The sequence below is a fragment of the Chelonia mydas genome, chromosome 3, assembly GCF_015237465.2.
Source record: "Chelonia mydas isolate rCheMyd1 chromosome 3, rCheMyd1.pri.v2, whole genome shotgun sequence".
Classification (NCBI taxonomy): domain Eukaryota; kingdom Metazoa; phylum Chordata; order Testudines; family Cheloniidae; genus Chelonia; species Chelonia mydas.
In genome coordinates, this window is record NC_057851.1 from 140,285,560 (window position 1) to 140,303,655 (window position 18,096).

Genomic DNA, 18,096 nt, shown 5'->3' on the forward strand with positions numbered 1-18,096 from the left:
ATCTGCAGAAGGGACTTAAACTCAGCATTGCAATGCCTAGCATTTAGGCACCCTCCTGCCTAGTGGAATCTATAGCTCCAGGTTAGGTGCCCAGCCTACTTAAGAGTTAGGCATCCGATGAAGTGAGCTGTAGCTCACGAAAGCTTATGCTCAAATTGGTTAGTCTCTAAGGTGCCACTAGTACTCCTTTTCTTTTTGTGAATACAGACTAACACAGCTGCTACTCTGAAACCTGCACTTAAGAATGGGATTCACAAAAGCCAGCAAGATGAGTGGGGAGCTGCTTAAGCTATCCAGTTAGAAATGTGAAAGAGAGGTGTATGGCCTCAGTTTTGCCCTCAAGGTTTGTTAGACACCTAACTCTGGGATGGGGAGAGGTGCCTTCGTCCACTTGGAATTCACAGCTGTGGGCCTCTCTTTTTGTTAGCTGCCTAAACCAGGTCAGCCCTTGTTCATGACAAACTATGATAGAAGTGTTGGGTGCTGCATCTTTGTGGATCTAATCCCTCTGTTCTTCAATTTCTTCTCACATAAAAGGGAAATAGTGCTTATATCATGACTTTGAGACTTTAAGGATAAATTGAAATTTTGTTGTTTTTGTTATTGAGGGAGCTTCCTACAAGCTCAGGTCTTCTCCACTCTCTAGCTGCCTACAGATTTCTCAAAATACTCTTCTAGTATACCCCTGCAAGAACTCATTCCAGGTGTCTGACCCTATCTTGAAAGCTCACATTTATCTGCTTACATAATTGTTTTATCATTCTTTCCATACCATCAGGTATAGAAGGCAGAAGTGAAATGCGACCAATCATCTCTGTCGTTGGCTCATTTTTTCAGGTCTCTTATATTCAGATGTAATAATGCTGCTTCAGCCATTATTGTGCTACGGAGTGTGCCTCCAGGCCAGATTCTCTGTCTCTTGCAGTGGAGTTGCCCCCCTTACCCCCCCCCCCCCCCCCCCAAAAAAAAAAAAATGCTTGTTTAGGTGACCTATTATCGGGCATTCTTAAAAGAGGCCCCAAACAGGTCTCCTCTTCTGTACTATTACTGTTGTAGGTAGTTGTGATCATTCTAGGACCTGTTTGTTCCTTATTCTGTCAGTCCATTTTACTATGAAAAGTCTATGTAGACCTCTGCTTTGAAAGCTGTTCTATTTGCATTGTGTGGACTTATTGTTTTTTCAGGGCTCTGCTTCTGATAGAAGGACTCTTAGGTGGTGGTTTCTAAAATCTTAAGTTTGGTGTTTTTGCTAACGTTGAACTTCCATACTGTTTTAAGTTTTTGAAATACAGCACTTGCTTTATCTATTCTCGACTTTACATCAAATATGTCATCGCCAGTATTGTGAAATGATGCTACCTAGATAAGTAAATTTAAGTACTATCAAGGATTCATCTTCCAAGTAGATAAAAGCATTGTTAGGTAAATTTTCATAACTCCCATCTTTGATTTAATGATTAGACCTATTTGCTTGGTAGAAATTTCAAATTGTCTTTGCTGCTTATTTTCAACAGATTATTTATAAAACAGTTGTCTCCAGAATCTGTCTCCAACTTCACCATCTGTCCATCCAATGCCCATTTCCATACTTAACCGTCTGTCACATAAAAGTCAGTAGCAACTCCAGACAAGATGGAGGGATCGAGTAACAATCTTGCATGATGTCAGTATTAACGTTAAACTGGTCCATTAGCTCCTGGTTTCTCTTAACTGCACGCTTTGCATTCTGATGCAGATTTTTAATACGTTGTATAATTTTGTTGGGGACTTCATGAATTTGTATTTTCAGACACAGTAATTCTTTATCTATGCTATCAAGTGGATGTCTTTTGGAAATCCATAACATTCAGAACCACTGGCAGCCACCATTTATTGCTTTGCTCTATAATATTATGCAGGATGATGATCTGATCTACACAAAATGAGTTTGGGTGAAAACCAACTTGTTCTCAGATCTATTTAGGGTGGTTATACAGAAGATTTCTCCTGGGATTAAAAGAAGCATAATCCTGTGCCAGTTGTTACAATCACTCAAATCTTTTTTGTGGAATTGGATTATAATCCCTCTTTCCCATTCTTCAGGGGTGTACTAAATTTAAGAACCATAGCAAGGTTTTCGTGTTGCCCTCTCTACTTTCTTTGACTAGTTCTGCTGTGACTTGATCTTCATATGTTTATTGTTCTTTAATCTTTCAGTGGGTACTTTAAATTCATCTGGAGTAAATTCCTCATGGAAAACATCAATGTAATTGTGTACTTTACCAAAAAATACAAATTAAAAATTCTATGAAATAGCTAATTTACAATATAGAAGTATTTCTGCAACATCATTTATTCAAGAATCCTCAAATTTACCTACCTCAGAATGGGTGTTGTGAAGGTAAATTAACATTTGTAAAGGTCTTTGGGATCTTTAGTACTACAGAAATGTAAAGTTTACTTATTAACTTAAACTTGGAAATCCTGTCTTGAAACTGACTTTTTAAATTGCTTCTCTATTAGTATTAGAAAATTAAAATATGGTAGGACGAAATGTGCAACAGCTAACTTGTATTCGTGCATGTAAAGGAATGCTTAGCTATTTATTGTATCATTCTTGCATATTTTTAGAAGTGTGAGACTTGTGTATAGAGTGGAACACCAGTTTCTTCAAATCTTTTTTGCTGGTCTTCCCGACATGAAGCTCCTGGCATGCAGAACCGGCTCTAGGCACCAGCAAAGCAAGCATATGCTTGGGGCTGCACAATTCCAAGGGTGGCATTCCGGCTATCCTTTTTTTTTTCCCCCGTAGACAGTTGCGCTCTTGGAACTTGTGGCAGCAAAAAACCTAGAGCCGGCCTTGCTGGCATGTATTGCTGCTCCACCTGCGGATCATACTGTGCTTTCCCTTTCCATCTTCTTTCTTTTTTAATTTAAAAAAACCATGTAATTGCTGCCTCTTAATTCTAAAACGTTGGCAGCGAACAATGGCATTGTTAAGAAAGCGGCATCACGTGCAGTTATAATGTTTGTTAGTCCCTAGTACTGGTTCTGACATTTTCTTCTTTAAAAAGTACAATCCAGTCTTCAGCACTGGCAAAAACAAACGGACAAACAAAAAAAGGCAGCTTGTATGCCTCTCGAGTCTGCCATGATGGAGAAAGCGTTTTGAGTATTGTGGAATTTAATGTGAAAAGAATATTGTAGGGGTCTTACACTAAATACCACTTTCATTTTTTTTCATTGTCTAGAATATGCTACAATTACAGCTCCTATTCTAACTTGAGGAATAACAGTAAAAGTCTGAAGTGATTACTGAAACATTGCTATCTATCACAAGAACAGACTGGAGGCATTCGAGCAGAAATCTCCCTAGGTTTATTGGATGTAGTTGCTACATGGTTTATATGAGAGAGAGGTCACTGAAACTGACCTGGTGCCTGCCAGGTATCTGCCTTATTTAATGAGACCAGGTGGGTGAGGTAATATCTTTTATTGGACCAACTTCTGTTGGTGAAAGAGACAAGCTTTTGAGCTACATAGAGCTCTCTACTATCCAGGGACCAACACAGCTATAACAACACTACATTCTTTAATGATTTTCACCAGACAATGTCTCATTATTGCCTGTGGAATAATTTTATGCATTTTTATCTCAGAAGAAACTATTCATTATAGTATGTAGTCATGAAGAGCAATAGCTACAAATTAAAGAAAGAAATGTTATTAGGGCTATTGCTTTCACAGGTGATTTTGATTCTTCTAACTTTTAGACAATGCTCTGTCTATAGATGTCATCCTCCTGAACCTTCTTGTAGGGGGGAGGGGAAATATCCCCTGCAAGCCAACTGATAGTTTCATTTGTGTGGTCATTATAACCACTGATTTCTCTTTAAGTACAGGTTCTTCTTCGAGTAGTATCCCAATGGGTGCTCCACTGTCGGTGTATGTGTGCCCCTGTGCCTCTAATTGGAGATTTTTGGTAGCAGTGTACATTGAGCCCACACATGTGCTCTCCCTCCCTCGTGGTCTGCCTTGAAGCTATTTAGCGCTGTGCGGGCGAAACCGTCTCTTCCCCTTCCGCCCGCCCCGCAGTTCCTTCTCTACCACAGAGCCCTTATGGAGAACTCCAAAGTAGAGGGGAGATGGGCGGGTTGTGGCGCACCCATAGGGGTACACATCTCGAAGAATTATCATTACTGCACAAGGTGAGTAACTTCCTTTTCTTCTTCGAGTAGTGTCCCTATGGGTGTTCCACTGTGGGTGACTCCCGAGCAGTACCCACCACTGGAGGCTGGGACTTCGGAGTGGAGTCTGTTACTAGAGAAAGTACCATGTAGTCAAAAATGGCATCAGAGGCTGAATTTCCAGTGATCGCATAATGCCAGGTGTCTGGTTTTTAACTGGAACACCTGGTTAAAAGTCTGGTTGGGGCAGGGCTGGCAGGCTCCCTACCTGGCTCCGTGCAGCTCCCCAGAAGTGGCAACAGGTCTCTCAGACCCTAGGTGGAGGGACAACCATGGGGCTTCTGCACAGTGCCCCTACCCTGTCCTGAGCACTGGCTCTGCAGCTACCAGTGCCCTCACCCCAACCTCATTCCCCAGCCCTGAGCCCCCTCCTGCACACTGTACCCCCTCCTGCACTCCAGTCCCCTGCCTCAGCCCTTAGCCCCCTCCTGCACCCAAATTCCCTCCTGGAGCCCATCTCCTGCCCCAGCTTGGAACTCCCTCCTGCGTGCCGAACCCCTCAACCCCAGTCTGGAGCACCCTGCTGCTCCCCAAATACCCCCTGTCTCAGCCTAGAGCCTCCTCCCACACTCTGAACCCCTCAGCCCCAACCACCAGCCCGGAGCTCCCTCCTGCACCCAAAACTCCTCATCTCCAGCCTTACCCCAGAGCCTGCACCTCCTGCTCCAGCCCAGTGAAAATTAATTAGTGAGGTGGGGAAGAGCAAGCGACAGAGGGACAGGGATGGAGTGAGCAGGGGTGGGGCCTTGCAGAAGGGGCAAGGGTGTTTGGTTTTGTGCAATTAGAAAATTGGCAACCCTAATGTGTGGATACGGTAAACCAGTAATTGAGCTTCTAGTGGCTCATCTCTGGTCTGGCAGATGGAGAAAACCATCTTAGAACACAGTATACATTGAGCATGTACACACACATTTGGGTACATAACAAGGGGAGTGTATTTGTTTTGTGCTTCATAGCAAAAACGTAGCACTGAGCCATTTCACAGTTTAGTAACCGTTATTGCTCAGCAATGAAGTCTGCCATTGTTAATTATACTTTCCTTCCCTTCAAGTCTTTGGAGGTGCCAAGTTGATTACCAAACCTTTAATTATTCTGCCCTAGGAGGTGTTTACAATTTACTACTTTCATAAATCACTTTGGTCTGGTTATTTATGAAAATGAGACGCAAGAGACCCATTTTGTCTTGGCAGCTGATTTACACAAAAAATATTCTACCTTGTTGCCCTTTTTTGGAGCGAACAGTGAAAAGGTCAACAGTTAGGTTTTGTATACTAACTCTTAGAAATATTATTTTTCTACAGAATGTGAGATTCCTGTAAATCAGAAAAAGTAAATACCAGTGCAAATGTCAAATCAGCTGGGGGTAAAAATAAGGCTCTTAACCACTATTTTTTAAAAATCGGTGATTAAAGGTGGGCTTAAGTCCATATTTAGGCACTTAATTAAATGGCCTGATCTTCAAAAGTTCTGAGCACCCACCAGTTCTCATTGATGTGCAATAGGTTCTTGCTAGCCCATGCTGTCATATGGATTCAATTTGTAAAGTGTAAAAAAGCAGAGTATGGCTGAAAACTTAAAAACTGGATGATAAAAACTGCCAATCCTGGTGGTGATTGAATATGGTGATATCCTAAAGAAAAAGAGCTTTCAGCTGTTCTTGTATCTGTTTCCATTGTTTCACTCTGAATCCACAGACATTTTAAGCTTCAGAGTGAGAAATAAAGACAATTCTATAATCTTATGCATTATAGTAGCATCAGGATATTGTATTAACATATAACAGAGATAGTTTATGTATTTTAGTTAACACTTCAGTGGCTTTATTTTCAGAAATGGTGGGTATGGATTCAAGAGTATAACTTCAGGTGTCCATTTTTAATTATGGTGGCTCATATCACCTAGGCCTTCTATATCAATATAGGAAAACTGCATCAAAGTCAATGACTGTGATCTGATAATCTGAACAAAACAATAGTAATTATTACCTTCATTTCTAGTGTGATCTAGAGTTAGGGCACGTGACCAGCTGCTGATTTACTGCCCTGGTACTGACTTGCTGTATGACCTTGAGCAGTCTAACTTTCCTATCACTCAGTTCTCTCAGCTATAGAATGGCTATGGTTGAGTCCAGCACTTGCAGTGCTGGTTGCTTCGCCAGTTCCGGTTCTGGGACTGGCTTTGGCTGGGTCTCTGGGACTGGATCCATTATGGCTGTTGCAGTCATTGGCAGGGGATCCGGTTCCATCACCTCCATCGGGATCTCTGTTAACACCCATGGGGCCCTGGTGGAAGGCTCAGGAACAGGGATAGGTGTAAAAGCTTGCTTAGCCCAGCTGTGGGTGACAATTCCCACCCTCTGGGCTAGCTTCACATGGTTGGCCAAGTCTTCCCCCAGCAGCATGGGAAAATTCACAAGCTAAAACCAAAAAATAATCTAACGTGCCTTGCCTTATTTACTTACTCTTTTTGCAATATTGAGACTCATTTTAGGAGGAGTTTTCTGACCTGATGCTTCTCTGCTTCCCCCGAGAAGACGGAGCACAAACAAAGCCTTCCCACCCCTTCCTCCTGATTTGAAAGGATCTTCTTTCCCCATTGGTTCTTTTGGTCAGGTGCCAACCAGGTTATTTCAGCATCTTAACCCCTTACAGATAAGGAAGAATTCTAGGTTACCCTTAGCTGTATGTTTATGACAGTGGCTATAATAATTAACCACTTTTGTCTATCACTTGAGATCCTTGGATGCAAAATATTATTAATGTAGTAGTAGGTCTCCCTCCAGTCCATGAAGTCCAACCACAGAAGTGAATCCTGCACAGTAAACCATTCTCCCTGTTGAGTGAAATCTCTTTTGGTGACCATTAACTCCCTGTTCAAGATAGGGATGTAAAATATTAAATGGTTAACTGATAAGTATTAGTCTTACCGTTAATATATTGCAGTTAATGTTTAAAACAGATTGCCCCTTTCCCCACATCCGAGCACACTGTGTATTAGCAAGTCTCCCTCTTACCTATCTGTATCCTGCTCCCTACTCAGCGGCAGCGCCCAGGGCAGGACAAGCTGAAATTCCCTTGCACGGCACTGGCTCGGAAGCCTGGAACAGTGGGGACTGGGGGTGGTTGAAAGATGATGTGCTCTCAGGCTATCAGTGCTGGCTCCCAGGGCTGGGTGCCTCGCTCCCCACCAGGAGCCAGCACAGGGACCCTGGCCAGGCGCACACCCTCCCCCATAGACAAGGATCCCCTGTCTGGGGAGCAGCTGCCCCCCATTTCCCCACCCCCGCTGCCCCAGCCCCATGGGAGACTGTGTCGAGCCCCTGCACAGACTCCTACCATGAGGGCAGCCGCTCGGGGCCCAGGCTGCGGCAGCAGGTGGCGTTGGTCACTAAGTCCAGCCACTGCTGGTTTGCTATTAGGGTGGTCTTGCTGCCTCCTGGCCCATGGGGCAACCAGGGAGCTGGGAAGCAAGGGGCACATGACTGGAGCTAGCCAAAGTCCTGCAAGGCACTGAAGGAGACTGGGTCATGTGATGGGGGAGACTTGTGTTGCTATGACACCTCCCAGTCATATGATAGGTTCTCCCAACCACCATAACTCTCCCCCACTCCTCCCGTTGCCATGATAGTGTGCAGGAGGGGGTGTTGATGGGGTACCAACTAGGGATATAAAATAGTAAACAGTTAACCAATATAATTTTAATAGTTTAAACACACAATTTTTTAAAATTATATTTACATCCCTAGTTCAGGACCTAACTCTAAAAATTGGTGCGATGATGGCTGTTTATGATAAACCATTTTCATCTTGTGTCAAATACAGACTTTCAACAGGCTCCAGTGCCTGGAGCCCATGTATATGCAATCATTTTTAACCATACTCTATTCCTTCCACTTATAAGGCTTTAATAGGGGAAAAGAATGAACAAAGGTTAATGATAAAGCATTGTTTAATACATTTTGCAAAATATATGGACCAACATCAGTATAAAACATAGATTAATGTCTCTTAGTGCGTGGGAAGTAAGTGCTAGCAGAGGTGAGTGATAGCGCATTGGGGCTTTATTATGTGTTTGTGTGTTATATAAAGGCCATACTTTAAAAAAAATTCAGACTATAAACACCCCAGGATTCTAGTGGTACAAGCATTTCATCATTATAATTGCTTTTCTGTGAATTTGACTCATTTCATAACTGATTCATCTCAACTAATTCTCTGCACAGTTGATCTATAGCATAATTAACTCTTGGGATAATTTTCATACAATAGAAGATGATTAATCATGTCCAGGAAGTACTTACCTGTGCTTCTCACTACATCCATTCCCCTGAGACTTCCTCTCCACCACTTCTTCTAACTGTATTTTATGCTCACTTACTCCCTTTTCTCCAATCTCTGTATCTGTCGTTCACAACTTCTTCTGTCTCCTCTTCGTTGCTTTTGGTGACATCTGCCCTAGCCCTTCTACCCATTTGTACACTTGCTCACAAATGTCATGGGCATCTGTATCCTTCCCATTTCCCTTCTCGTGCTTCCTCTGGAATGCCCACTCTATCTCAAAGTTTTTGTTCTCTGCTATTGATGATCTCCTGCTCCTTCTATAGCAATAGTGGGCAACCTGCGGCCCATCAGGGTAATCTGATGGCGGGCCATAAGACATTTTGCTGACTTTGGCCCCTCACAGCTCCCAATAGCCACGGTTTGCCGTTCCCAGCCAATGGAAGCTGCAGGAAGCGGCAGCCGGCACATCCCTACGGCCTGTCACTTCCCACAGCTCCCATTGGCCAGGAATGGTAAACCACATCTACTGGGAGCTGCGGGAGGCTCTGCCTGTGGATGGTCAACATCAGCCAAATGTCTCATGACCCACAATCAGATAACCCTGCTGGGCTGCAGGTTACCCACCACTGGTTTAGAAGTTTAGCTATGTTTGTTTTTGAAAAAGAAATGCCTGAAAACAAAATGAAATGCCAAAAAAAAAAATTGGGTCAAAATACTTTATTCAGTACAGAATAATCTCTTTAGTTTTTCATTTTGCTGAGGGGGGAAAAAAGAATTTCAGGTATAGTTTGAAATGAGCCAGTTTTTTCCCCCAAATTTTCAGTACCTCCACCAAACTGAAAGATCAATTATTTGCTCAGCTCTAGTTCTCTGTTGACCCTGGGCTCCTGGAGGAGCCTTTCTATTCCCTACAGCTCTCCAGCTCAGTTAAACTATTTGTTGTTTTGTTTTTTTTTGAGGGCCGAGTGATCTTCAAGCTTTCACTGGCTCCTGTGACAGTGTTTCTTTTGGAAGGTTCTCCTCCTCCGCTTTTACCATTACTTGTGAGGGGATCACAGATTTACTTCTTGACTCTTGAACAATCTCTTGCTATCCAGTCCCACATCTTGATCTGTGTGTCTAACATCTTGCAGTTAAACGTAAATTTAGCATGGTTGGAACAGTCATCAGGATGTTACGAGGCTCTTACTAACACCTGTGCCCAGCCTCTTCAGTCATTGACATTCTGTATGATAAAAACTTATGTTCAATGTCGTATTTAAATCACTAATGTGATACAAGTTGCAGTCAGCATGATAAAAGGAACTAGGGTAAGCATGACTGGTGAGGGGGATGGGAGATAGAAACAGTCACTTATGTGGTTGTCAGTGGGCAACTGAACCACTTAAAGTGGCAAAAGGAAAGTATATGCTTGAGTTAATTTACAATTAGTGTTTAGATTGTAGTTGTATTTCCACAAGACAGGATCTCCATCAAATATCAAAACTAGTATATTACTCGCAAATAAGGCTGTTCACAATATATGCCTTTTTGTAATTTGTCCTGGTCACTCACTAATGGTCAATATGACCATGTGTTTAGTATAAGGGGTTATATAAGATTAGACATGCAGGTTCAGTTTGAAGAAGTTTCATTACTAAATAATAGTTGAAGGTAATATTTGAATGTGCAGTAACAGCAGTTTTGTCAGACGTTATCTGTCTTATTTTGGGGGGAGCAAAAGACTATCAAATGAGACATTACATTTTTTCTTGTTTACAGAAAAAAAATTCATAAAATGTGAATGTTATTCTAGTCTGGCAAAGTGCATTATTGCCTCTGCTTTGCTTCATTTTGACAATTTAAAAAAAGCTTTATATGTCATCATTTTTCAAGTACTGATACTAGACCTAAGTAAAAATTTTAAAGGTAACTAAATGACTTTAGAACCTAAGTCATGTTGCCTTTTGGTGAGACTTAGAATCCTAAAATCACGTAGGCAATTTTGAAAATTGAATCCTTGTACACTCTGTCACCGTGACTCCATGTATCAAAGCTGAGAATACCAAATTCAGGACAAACTGTTGAGAAATAGGGTAGATGCCTCAAAAACTGGTAGTTATTCTCAATAAGATGTACCAAGCCAGCAACAAAAGTAAAGTTCTGTTTGAAACGGGAAGTAAGAAAAAGCAGTTTTCATAGGCATTCCAGTCCTTGTATCACCACTAAAAACACTAGAGATTTACAGAGGAGTAGTTCCTTAAGACCAATATCAAATAAAATGTTGTTCTGACCCCGAAGGATCACACACCCAGGTCAATATATAACTCAGACCTTACCCATTAATTACACTGTTGCCAATCATTTAGTATCTAAAAGTTTATTTAGAAAAACGAAAGGTGAGACTTAAAGTTGGTTAAAGGAATCAAATACAAATAAATGCAAAGTTGTTGGATCAGGCTTGTAGCAGGGATTAAATAAACTGCTGTCTTAAGTCAAGTCTGTTTGCTTCTAACTCACTGGAAGGTTCTCAGTACCTTGGTTAGAATGCTCCCATTAGTATAAATCCATAGTCCAGAGGCTGGAGCAGGGAAGAGGCAAAATGGAGATATTTCCAGTGCCTTCTATAGCTTCTGCCCTGTGGAGGGAAATCCATGGTTTCAAACAAAGCCCTCAGCACAGCTAGTGGAAAATTACAGGTAGCAAGATGGTGTTTGGAGTCACATGGGCAAGTCATATGTCCATGCATGACTTCATTTAGTTCTAGCAAGAAAGTCCATTATCACAGGAGTCTCCCATGGTCCATTGTGAGGTAAGTGTCCTTGATGAGCCACTTAATTTGAGTAGTCCCTCCACAATGTGCAGGCTAAATATGTTGTGGGCATCACCTCTGGAACAAACATTTGAAATCCAGGTATAGAGCCAGTACTCAACTTCAAATACAAAAATGATACATGCATACAAATGCATAATCATCTCAGCAAATTATAACCTTTCCATAGACATCTTACATGGTACATTTTGTACAAGATTTGTTGCAATTATACAACTGGTAGCAACAATGATCTTCATGGTCATAGTTTAATCAGATAATGTCACATAACCAAAACAATGTTAGTTGAGTTTCAACACTTCATGGGGACACTAAAATCCAAACTATTGTCACTAAAATTAAAATATGAAAACAAGGTTGCAAATCTTTTAAAATTTATACCCATTCAAACCATATACCTCAATCAATTTTTAGGCAAAATGACAAACAAGAAACAATGGAAAGGAAATCCACCTAATAGTACCAGTTAAACTGTATATCTGGTTATCAGTCAGGTTTCCTCTATTCTCCAGTCATCCTTTTTTTCATCTTCTTTGGCATCTGGTAAAACCCAGTTGAGTCTTCAGGTTCGCTGATACAATTATTTCTACTTGCATTGCATTGTTGCTGATAAAGGAAAGGTAAAGTAGTTTAGTTTATAAAATGTTTCAAGCCTATTGAATTAACTGTAGTTTTTTCAGAGAAATACTAGTGTTCTCTGAATCCACAAATGGAAGAGAATTTTCTAAAGCTTCAAGGGCAGCCTGTAGCCATGGTGTTTTTGTTAAAAAGGAAAAGAATAAAGATAAAAAGGGAGGACAGAGAGAGCAGAATGGAAATGACTTTTGTGGAACCTTGGGAAAGAATATATACATTGAACTACAGGGGTGCAGGGATAGTTTGGATAGCGGAGGTGCTGAGAGCTTTGAACCAAACTGTAAACCCTGTATATGATGGAAACCACTTCAAGCCAGGGGGTTCAGCTGTCCCCCTAGCATCCCTATTTCCAGCACCTATATCAAACTGTTTATTTACATGATTTAGGCTGTATTACAAGCTTGTTTATCTTTCACTATTCACAGACAAAACACTAGCACAGAGTTAGTTAATGTTACCTCATAGTATCTCAAACTTCTGAAAACCAGGAAATGAAGAGTTACAATACATTCCTATCCAGTCTTACCTCCTGAAGCTGGTAATAGTCTCTGGGGATTACCTGCATACATACCAGCTGTGTTCACTGTATTCTATGTAGCTGTATTGAATGATGGCGGTGTAGCGAAGCGAGGACTCACCAGAGCGGAGCCTCCTGCTGGTCATCTGGGAATTAGCTCTTTTCAGCCTTGGAGTGCCCCCTGCTGGCCCATGTCTCGCCTGCCTCAGGCCATGTCCCTCCTGGACCCCGGTGCCCTTTAACTTTGGGGTTCTGCCCCAGCAGTACCCCCACACTCTGGGTCTCCCCTCCTAGGAGAACCCCCAACCCTCTAAACCCACCTTGCCTCAGTGGTTACTGCCAGTCATCATCTTGCCCCCACTCACTGGGGCAGACTGCAGTCTGTCATGACCACTCATCATTGGCATGGGGTTAGGACCTGCTGCCTTTGCCTAGCCTCAGGCTGCCCCTCTACAGCCCCAGGACCTTTTCATAGGCCTTCCTCAAGGCCTGCAGCCTGGGGGTTTACCAGGCTTGAGCTGCACTGCGCTGAGACAGCTAGCCCTTCCTACTCTAGGGCTAGAGTGAGACTCCCTTCTCACAGCCTTTTTATAGTGCCAGCTGTGGCCTAATTGGGCGTGGCCCCAGCTGTGACTGCTTCCCCACTCAGCCTAGCTTTTCCCAGCTGCAGCCCTCTCCAGGGCTGCTTTTATCCCCTGTTCTGCAGGGGTGGGGAAGCCACCCCACTACAGAGGGATTAGTTGGAGCAATTTGGCAGAGCTGTGATTGTGATATGAGGTAATCTGAGAGGGAGGTGGGTGTGTGTGTGAGAGAGGGGAGTGTATGTGTATCTTGAGAGTTCCAGTATGATTCATTTCTGTGCTGGTTTGTTGGAGTTACATCAGTAGCAGGGCACAGAAGACATCTTGCCATGGGGATTATGGAACTGAGTATGGTCTGTGGGTGTAATGAAGGGAAAGTGAAAGTATAGATGGCATCGGGTGCATAAAGATGAAAGGGTTGCAGATGTGGTCTTCTTTCTGTGGATTAGGTTAAGTTTTTGAGTTTTGGGTAGGTAAGGTAGCTCCTGTAGGGTACAGTGCACAGGCAGTGTGTGAGGAAGTTCATTATGAGCATATTGAGGCATCATTCAAAGATAACGATTCAGTGGCTGTACACCTTAACTCTATATTTCCTTGTTTTCGGAAATTTGAGTTTTGCAGAATTTAACATGCTGAAAGGGCATGAGATATCAGTGGGCAACAACCTTAACTCTGCATGAATCAGTTTTTTTTAATCGCAAAGAGAAATGGTGTTAGTAGAAGTAAGTGCTTATTTAGGCAGTTGTATTTATCTCGAAGGTTTGCAGTTGAGATTATATGGGCAGATAATTATAATAATACCGAGCTCTTACATAGCACTCTTCAGCAGTAGATCTCAGAACATTTTACTAAGGAGGAAAACATCATCACCATTATACTGATAGGGAAAATGAGGCACAGATAGGTGAAGTGACTTGGCTAGTGTCACCTGGAAGATCAGTAGCAGAGCTGGGAATAGAGCTCAGATTTTCTGAGTCCTAGTCTACTGTTCTTTCCACTTAGGCCATTAGGTTGTTCTGAGATTTCCAAGTGCTCCCTCGCACCTGGTATACTTTGTTACAGTGGAATAGGGATAATGGTCATGCTTTGAAATGTTTGAAGTTGCTCCCAGGGCCACAAAGGGAAATCTCAGCATAATCTAGGCCCCCAAATCTTGACAGTTTTATTTCACGATGGTTTCAGTAACTTTGAGCATCTGAAGAAGACCCAGCCTGCAAATCACCCACCTCCTCCACCATCCTCCAACATGTACCCTCCTCCTCAGTGACCAGTCCCATTAACCATTTAGCATGTTAGGAGCCAGATTTGCACAAAAACAGTTGAATCTGTAAACTTTAAGAAAAACTGTTTGGTTTTTTCCCCCAGGGGGCTGTATCTTGGGAACCCCCCTGGTCAGTCCCCCTCAGAGTTACAGGGCCATATCCTGGCTTATGTTGGGTGTAGGGAGAGAGGCTCAGATATCCCACAGGGACAGCCTCTCCCTGGATCCTGTCACAGGAACAGAATGTAGAGAGAGGGGTTCAGATCCACCCAGAAGGCAAGGACCCCCCAGATTCTACATTGGAGGTGGGGGGGAAGAAGGGCTTAGATATCCTGAGGGGGTGGGGTCCCACAGAATCCAGCTCATGTGAGGGGGACTGAGAGAATGGCCCAGACCCTTGAGTAGGGCAAGGATCCCCCTGGATCCAATGTGGGAGCAGGAAAAGGAGGTTCAGACCTTCCCTAAGGACAGGGCCTCCTAGATGCCATCATGGGGAGCAGGAAGAGAGGCTGAAATCTCAAAAGTCAGGAAATACTATCATCCCAAGTAACCATAACTTTCTTTCAATGTACTGTTAAATATATAATTGCCTAGTTTCAATTTAAAAAACCCACTGAAATACCAGTGTCTGGAATGATACTGAGTCATCAGCAAAGTTGGATTCACAGTATAGACTTCTTCCGCTTGAGTTAATGGAGTAACTGATCTAAGTAGCAGGCTGTTAGTTTCTTTGTAGACCAGCCATTACAGGTGGGTGAGATGCAGGCTTTGTCAGTGGGTTTCATTATTTTCTAGACAGCAGAAAAATGTTGAGACTCTGGAATCTTTGCTTCCCAGGTTTTGGGAAAGGGTGTGCGCTAGTGGCTAAAGACCCGTCTGTATCCACCCAGCTTGCCCCTAGGAGCGCTCACAATCTATCTTTGTCTTACTCCTCTACCCTCATAATCTTTTTCAGCCATTCACCTTCCCCTACCAAGCTTGTATTTGTCTCCTTTCTAGCCCATTTCCTCCAGCTTGTATCTGCCTCACTTTTTGTTACCCCCTCAACCCCACATTTTTCCCTACCTCACCTTCCAAGATTGTCTGTGCTTTCTGCCCCTCACCTCTCTGCATTCCAGTGAGGCCGCTTCCTCTTCCTGGGCACTAGCAGGGGTACTATTGCAGGTGCAGGAGGGTCTCCATGGCCCTAGCTGTGTTAGGAAGAGTGGATGCAGGACGAGTCCTTCTCATATACTGCAGCCCGGGGTGGAAGCAGGTCTAATGCAGAAGGAATCTTCAGAGAACATAGCTGCCAAACTCTACAAGTCTCTTCTGAACATTTATGAATTGCTGTTTTTTGGAGGCTTATAACTTGGCTAAATGTGAGTGGATTTTCATGGGGACAGCAAAAGGCACATCCCTGATACCAGAATGACCCCTCTTCCCCCAGCCAGATTTCAGGTCTCTGCTCCAAAGCATGTAGGCTTCAGAGCTTCTTAATGAAAAGGTCTGTACAAATTCTTTAAAATTTTCCCTATTTCATTCTTGGAAATAGCTGAACTGGTTTTGCTGAAACTTAAAAATTAACCTGAGACAGACACCAGCATGGGAAATTTCAGTTCAAACAGCTGAAATTTACAGAGTTATAAGCTACTGAATACCAGCTTTTAGTATGGAAAGACTTAGACAACATTAAAGCCAGGCATTTTTACCAGGTTCATCTATAGTTAGAGAGAGAGAGAGGGGTTGTATTTTTTTTTTAAAAGCAGAGCCAAATAAACATTTAGCTTCACTACATTCTGCAGTACTAAAGAATTTAAAAAAAGGCAAATAAAGTTTTAGTAAAATATATTGAACATACATTTATCATCTTCTCTCTATCTATATTACTACTTTTGTAGATCCCAGTGCTACTGTTAAGCTTGGTTGATGTTAGCCAATCCTGATTTTTCTTGTGGCACATCACCTGCAAGGGTAATAGCCTCCAGGCTTGTCAAAGCAGTGTTGTGGAGCTTAAACATCCGGACAGTGTTTTACTGACATACGCAGTATGCTGATTTCTCTCTCCTTTTCAGAAGAGAAACCTGACTGCTCCAAGGCCCGCTGTGAGGTCCAGTTTTCTCCTCGCTGTCCAGAAGATTCCATTTTGATTGAAGGTTATGCTCCTCCAGGGGAATGCTGTCCACTTCCAAGCCGCTGTGTGTGCAACCCTGCAGGTTGCTTGAGGAAAGTTTGCCAGCCAGGCTACTTGAATATATTGGTTTCTAAAGCATCAGGGAAGCCAGGGGAGTGCTGTGATCTCTACGAATGTAAACCAGGTAAAAATGGGTGCCATTTTTTATGTTGAAATTTTCCCCGTCACCTATCTCTAAGAAGCACAATGTATAATAAAATAATTTCCAGTACAGACTACACTGTAAGCAATGTAAAATCTACTGAATATCCTATTACAGGTATTATTATCATCAATAACTGTGTACTGCACATCACTGGAACAACATCCATTTAAAACCCCCCAAAACTTATTTAAACAAATATTTTTCTTGGCTGAGATAAACTGAAATGGGGGCAGGGGTGCTATAAGAGAGGGTGGTGTATACGACCATAGATATTTTTGCAAAAACAACTTATCTGATATTCAGGGTAAGCGGAACATGTGCAACTTCCAAGAAGTTCCTTTTTTACTGGGAGGACTGCACTTACTATTTAATTAAGCCATCAATTTGCAGACAGCTAGAAGAGAATAAGGTGATAAGTAACAGTCAGCATGGATTTGTCAAGAACAAATCATGTCAAACCAACCTAATAGCTGTCTTTGACAGGGTAAAAAGCCTTGTGGATGTGGGGAAGCGGTAGATGTGATAATCTTGACTTTAGTGAGGCTTTTGATACTGTCTCACATGACCTTCTCATAAACAAACTAGGGAAATATAACCTAGATGGAGCTACTATAAGGTGGGTGCATAACTTGGAAAACCATTCCCACAGAGTAGTTATCGGTGGTTCACATTCATGCTGGAAGGGCAAATTGAGTGGGGTCCCACAGGAATCAGTTCTGAGTCCAATTCTGTGAAATATCTTCAACAATGATTTAGATAATGGTATAGAGAGTACACTCATAAAGTTTGCGGACAATACCAAGCTGGGAGGGGTTGCGAGAGTTTTGGAACATAAGATTAAAATTCAAAACGATCTGGACAAACTGGAGAAATGGCCTGAAGTAAATAGGATGAAATTCAATAAGGACAAATGCAAAGTACTCCACTTAGGAAGGAAGGAACAATCAATTGCACACACAAAATGGGAAATGACTGCTTAGGAATGGGTACTGCAGAAAAGGATCTGGGGGTCATTGATTACAAACTAAATATGGGTCAACAGTGTAACACTTGCAAAAAAAGCGAACATCAATCTGGGAGGTATTAGCAGGAGTGTTGTAAGCAAGACACAAGAAATAATTCTGCTCTACTCCACATTGATTAGGCCTCAACTGGAGTATTGTGTCCAGTTCTGGGTGCCACATTGCAAGAAAGATGTGAACAAATTGAAGAAAGTCCAGAGAAAAACAACAAAAAAGATTTAAAGGTCTAGAAAACATGACCTATAAGAGAAGATGGGGGCGGGGGGGAAATGGGTTTGTTTAGTCTGGAGAAGAGAACACTGAAAGGGGATATAAGTTTTCAAATACATAAAAGGTTGTTACAAGGAGGAGGGAGAAAAATTGTTCTCTCTAACCTCTGAGGATAGGACAAGAAGCAATGGACTTAAATTGCAGCAAGGGTGATTTAGGTTGGACATTAGGAA

The 18,096-nt window shown here is 42.4% G+C and overlaps 1 protein-coding gene across 6 annotated transcripts in view; it reads left to right on the forward strand.

Moving 5' to 3' along the window:
- CRIM1 (cysteine rich transmembrane BMP regulator 1) overlaps positions 1-18,096 on the forward strand; it is a 306,847-nt gene that overhangs the window by 100,266 nt on the left and 188,485 nt on the right. For 4 of the 6 annotated variants that reach the window (XM_037895411.2, XM_037895410.2, XM_037895409.2 and 1 more), the window contains exon 3: positions 16,368-16,610. The exons of the other annotated variants lie outside the window; for them this stretch is intronic. In XM_037895411.2, the coding sequence (XP_037751339.1) occupies positions 16,368-16,610 (243 nt within the window). The remainder of the gene's footprint in view (positions 1-16,367; positions 16,611-18,096) is intronic. 6 annotated transcript variants of the gene reach the window in all.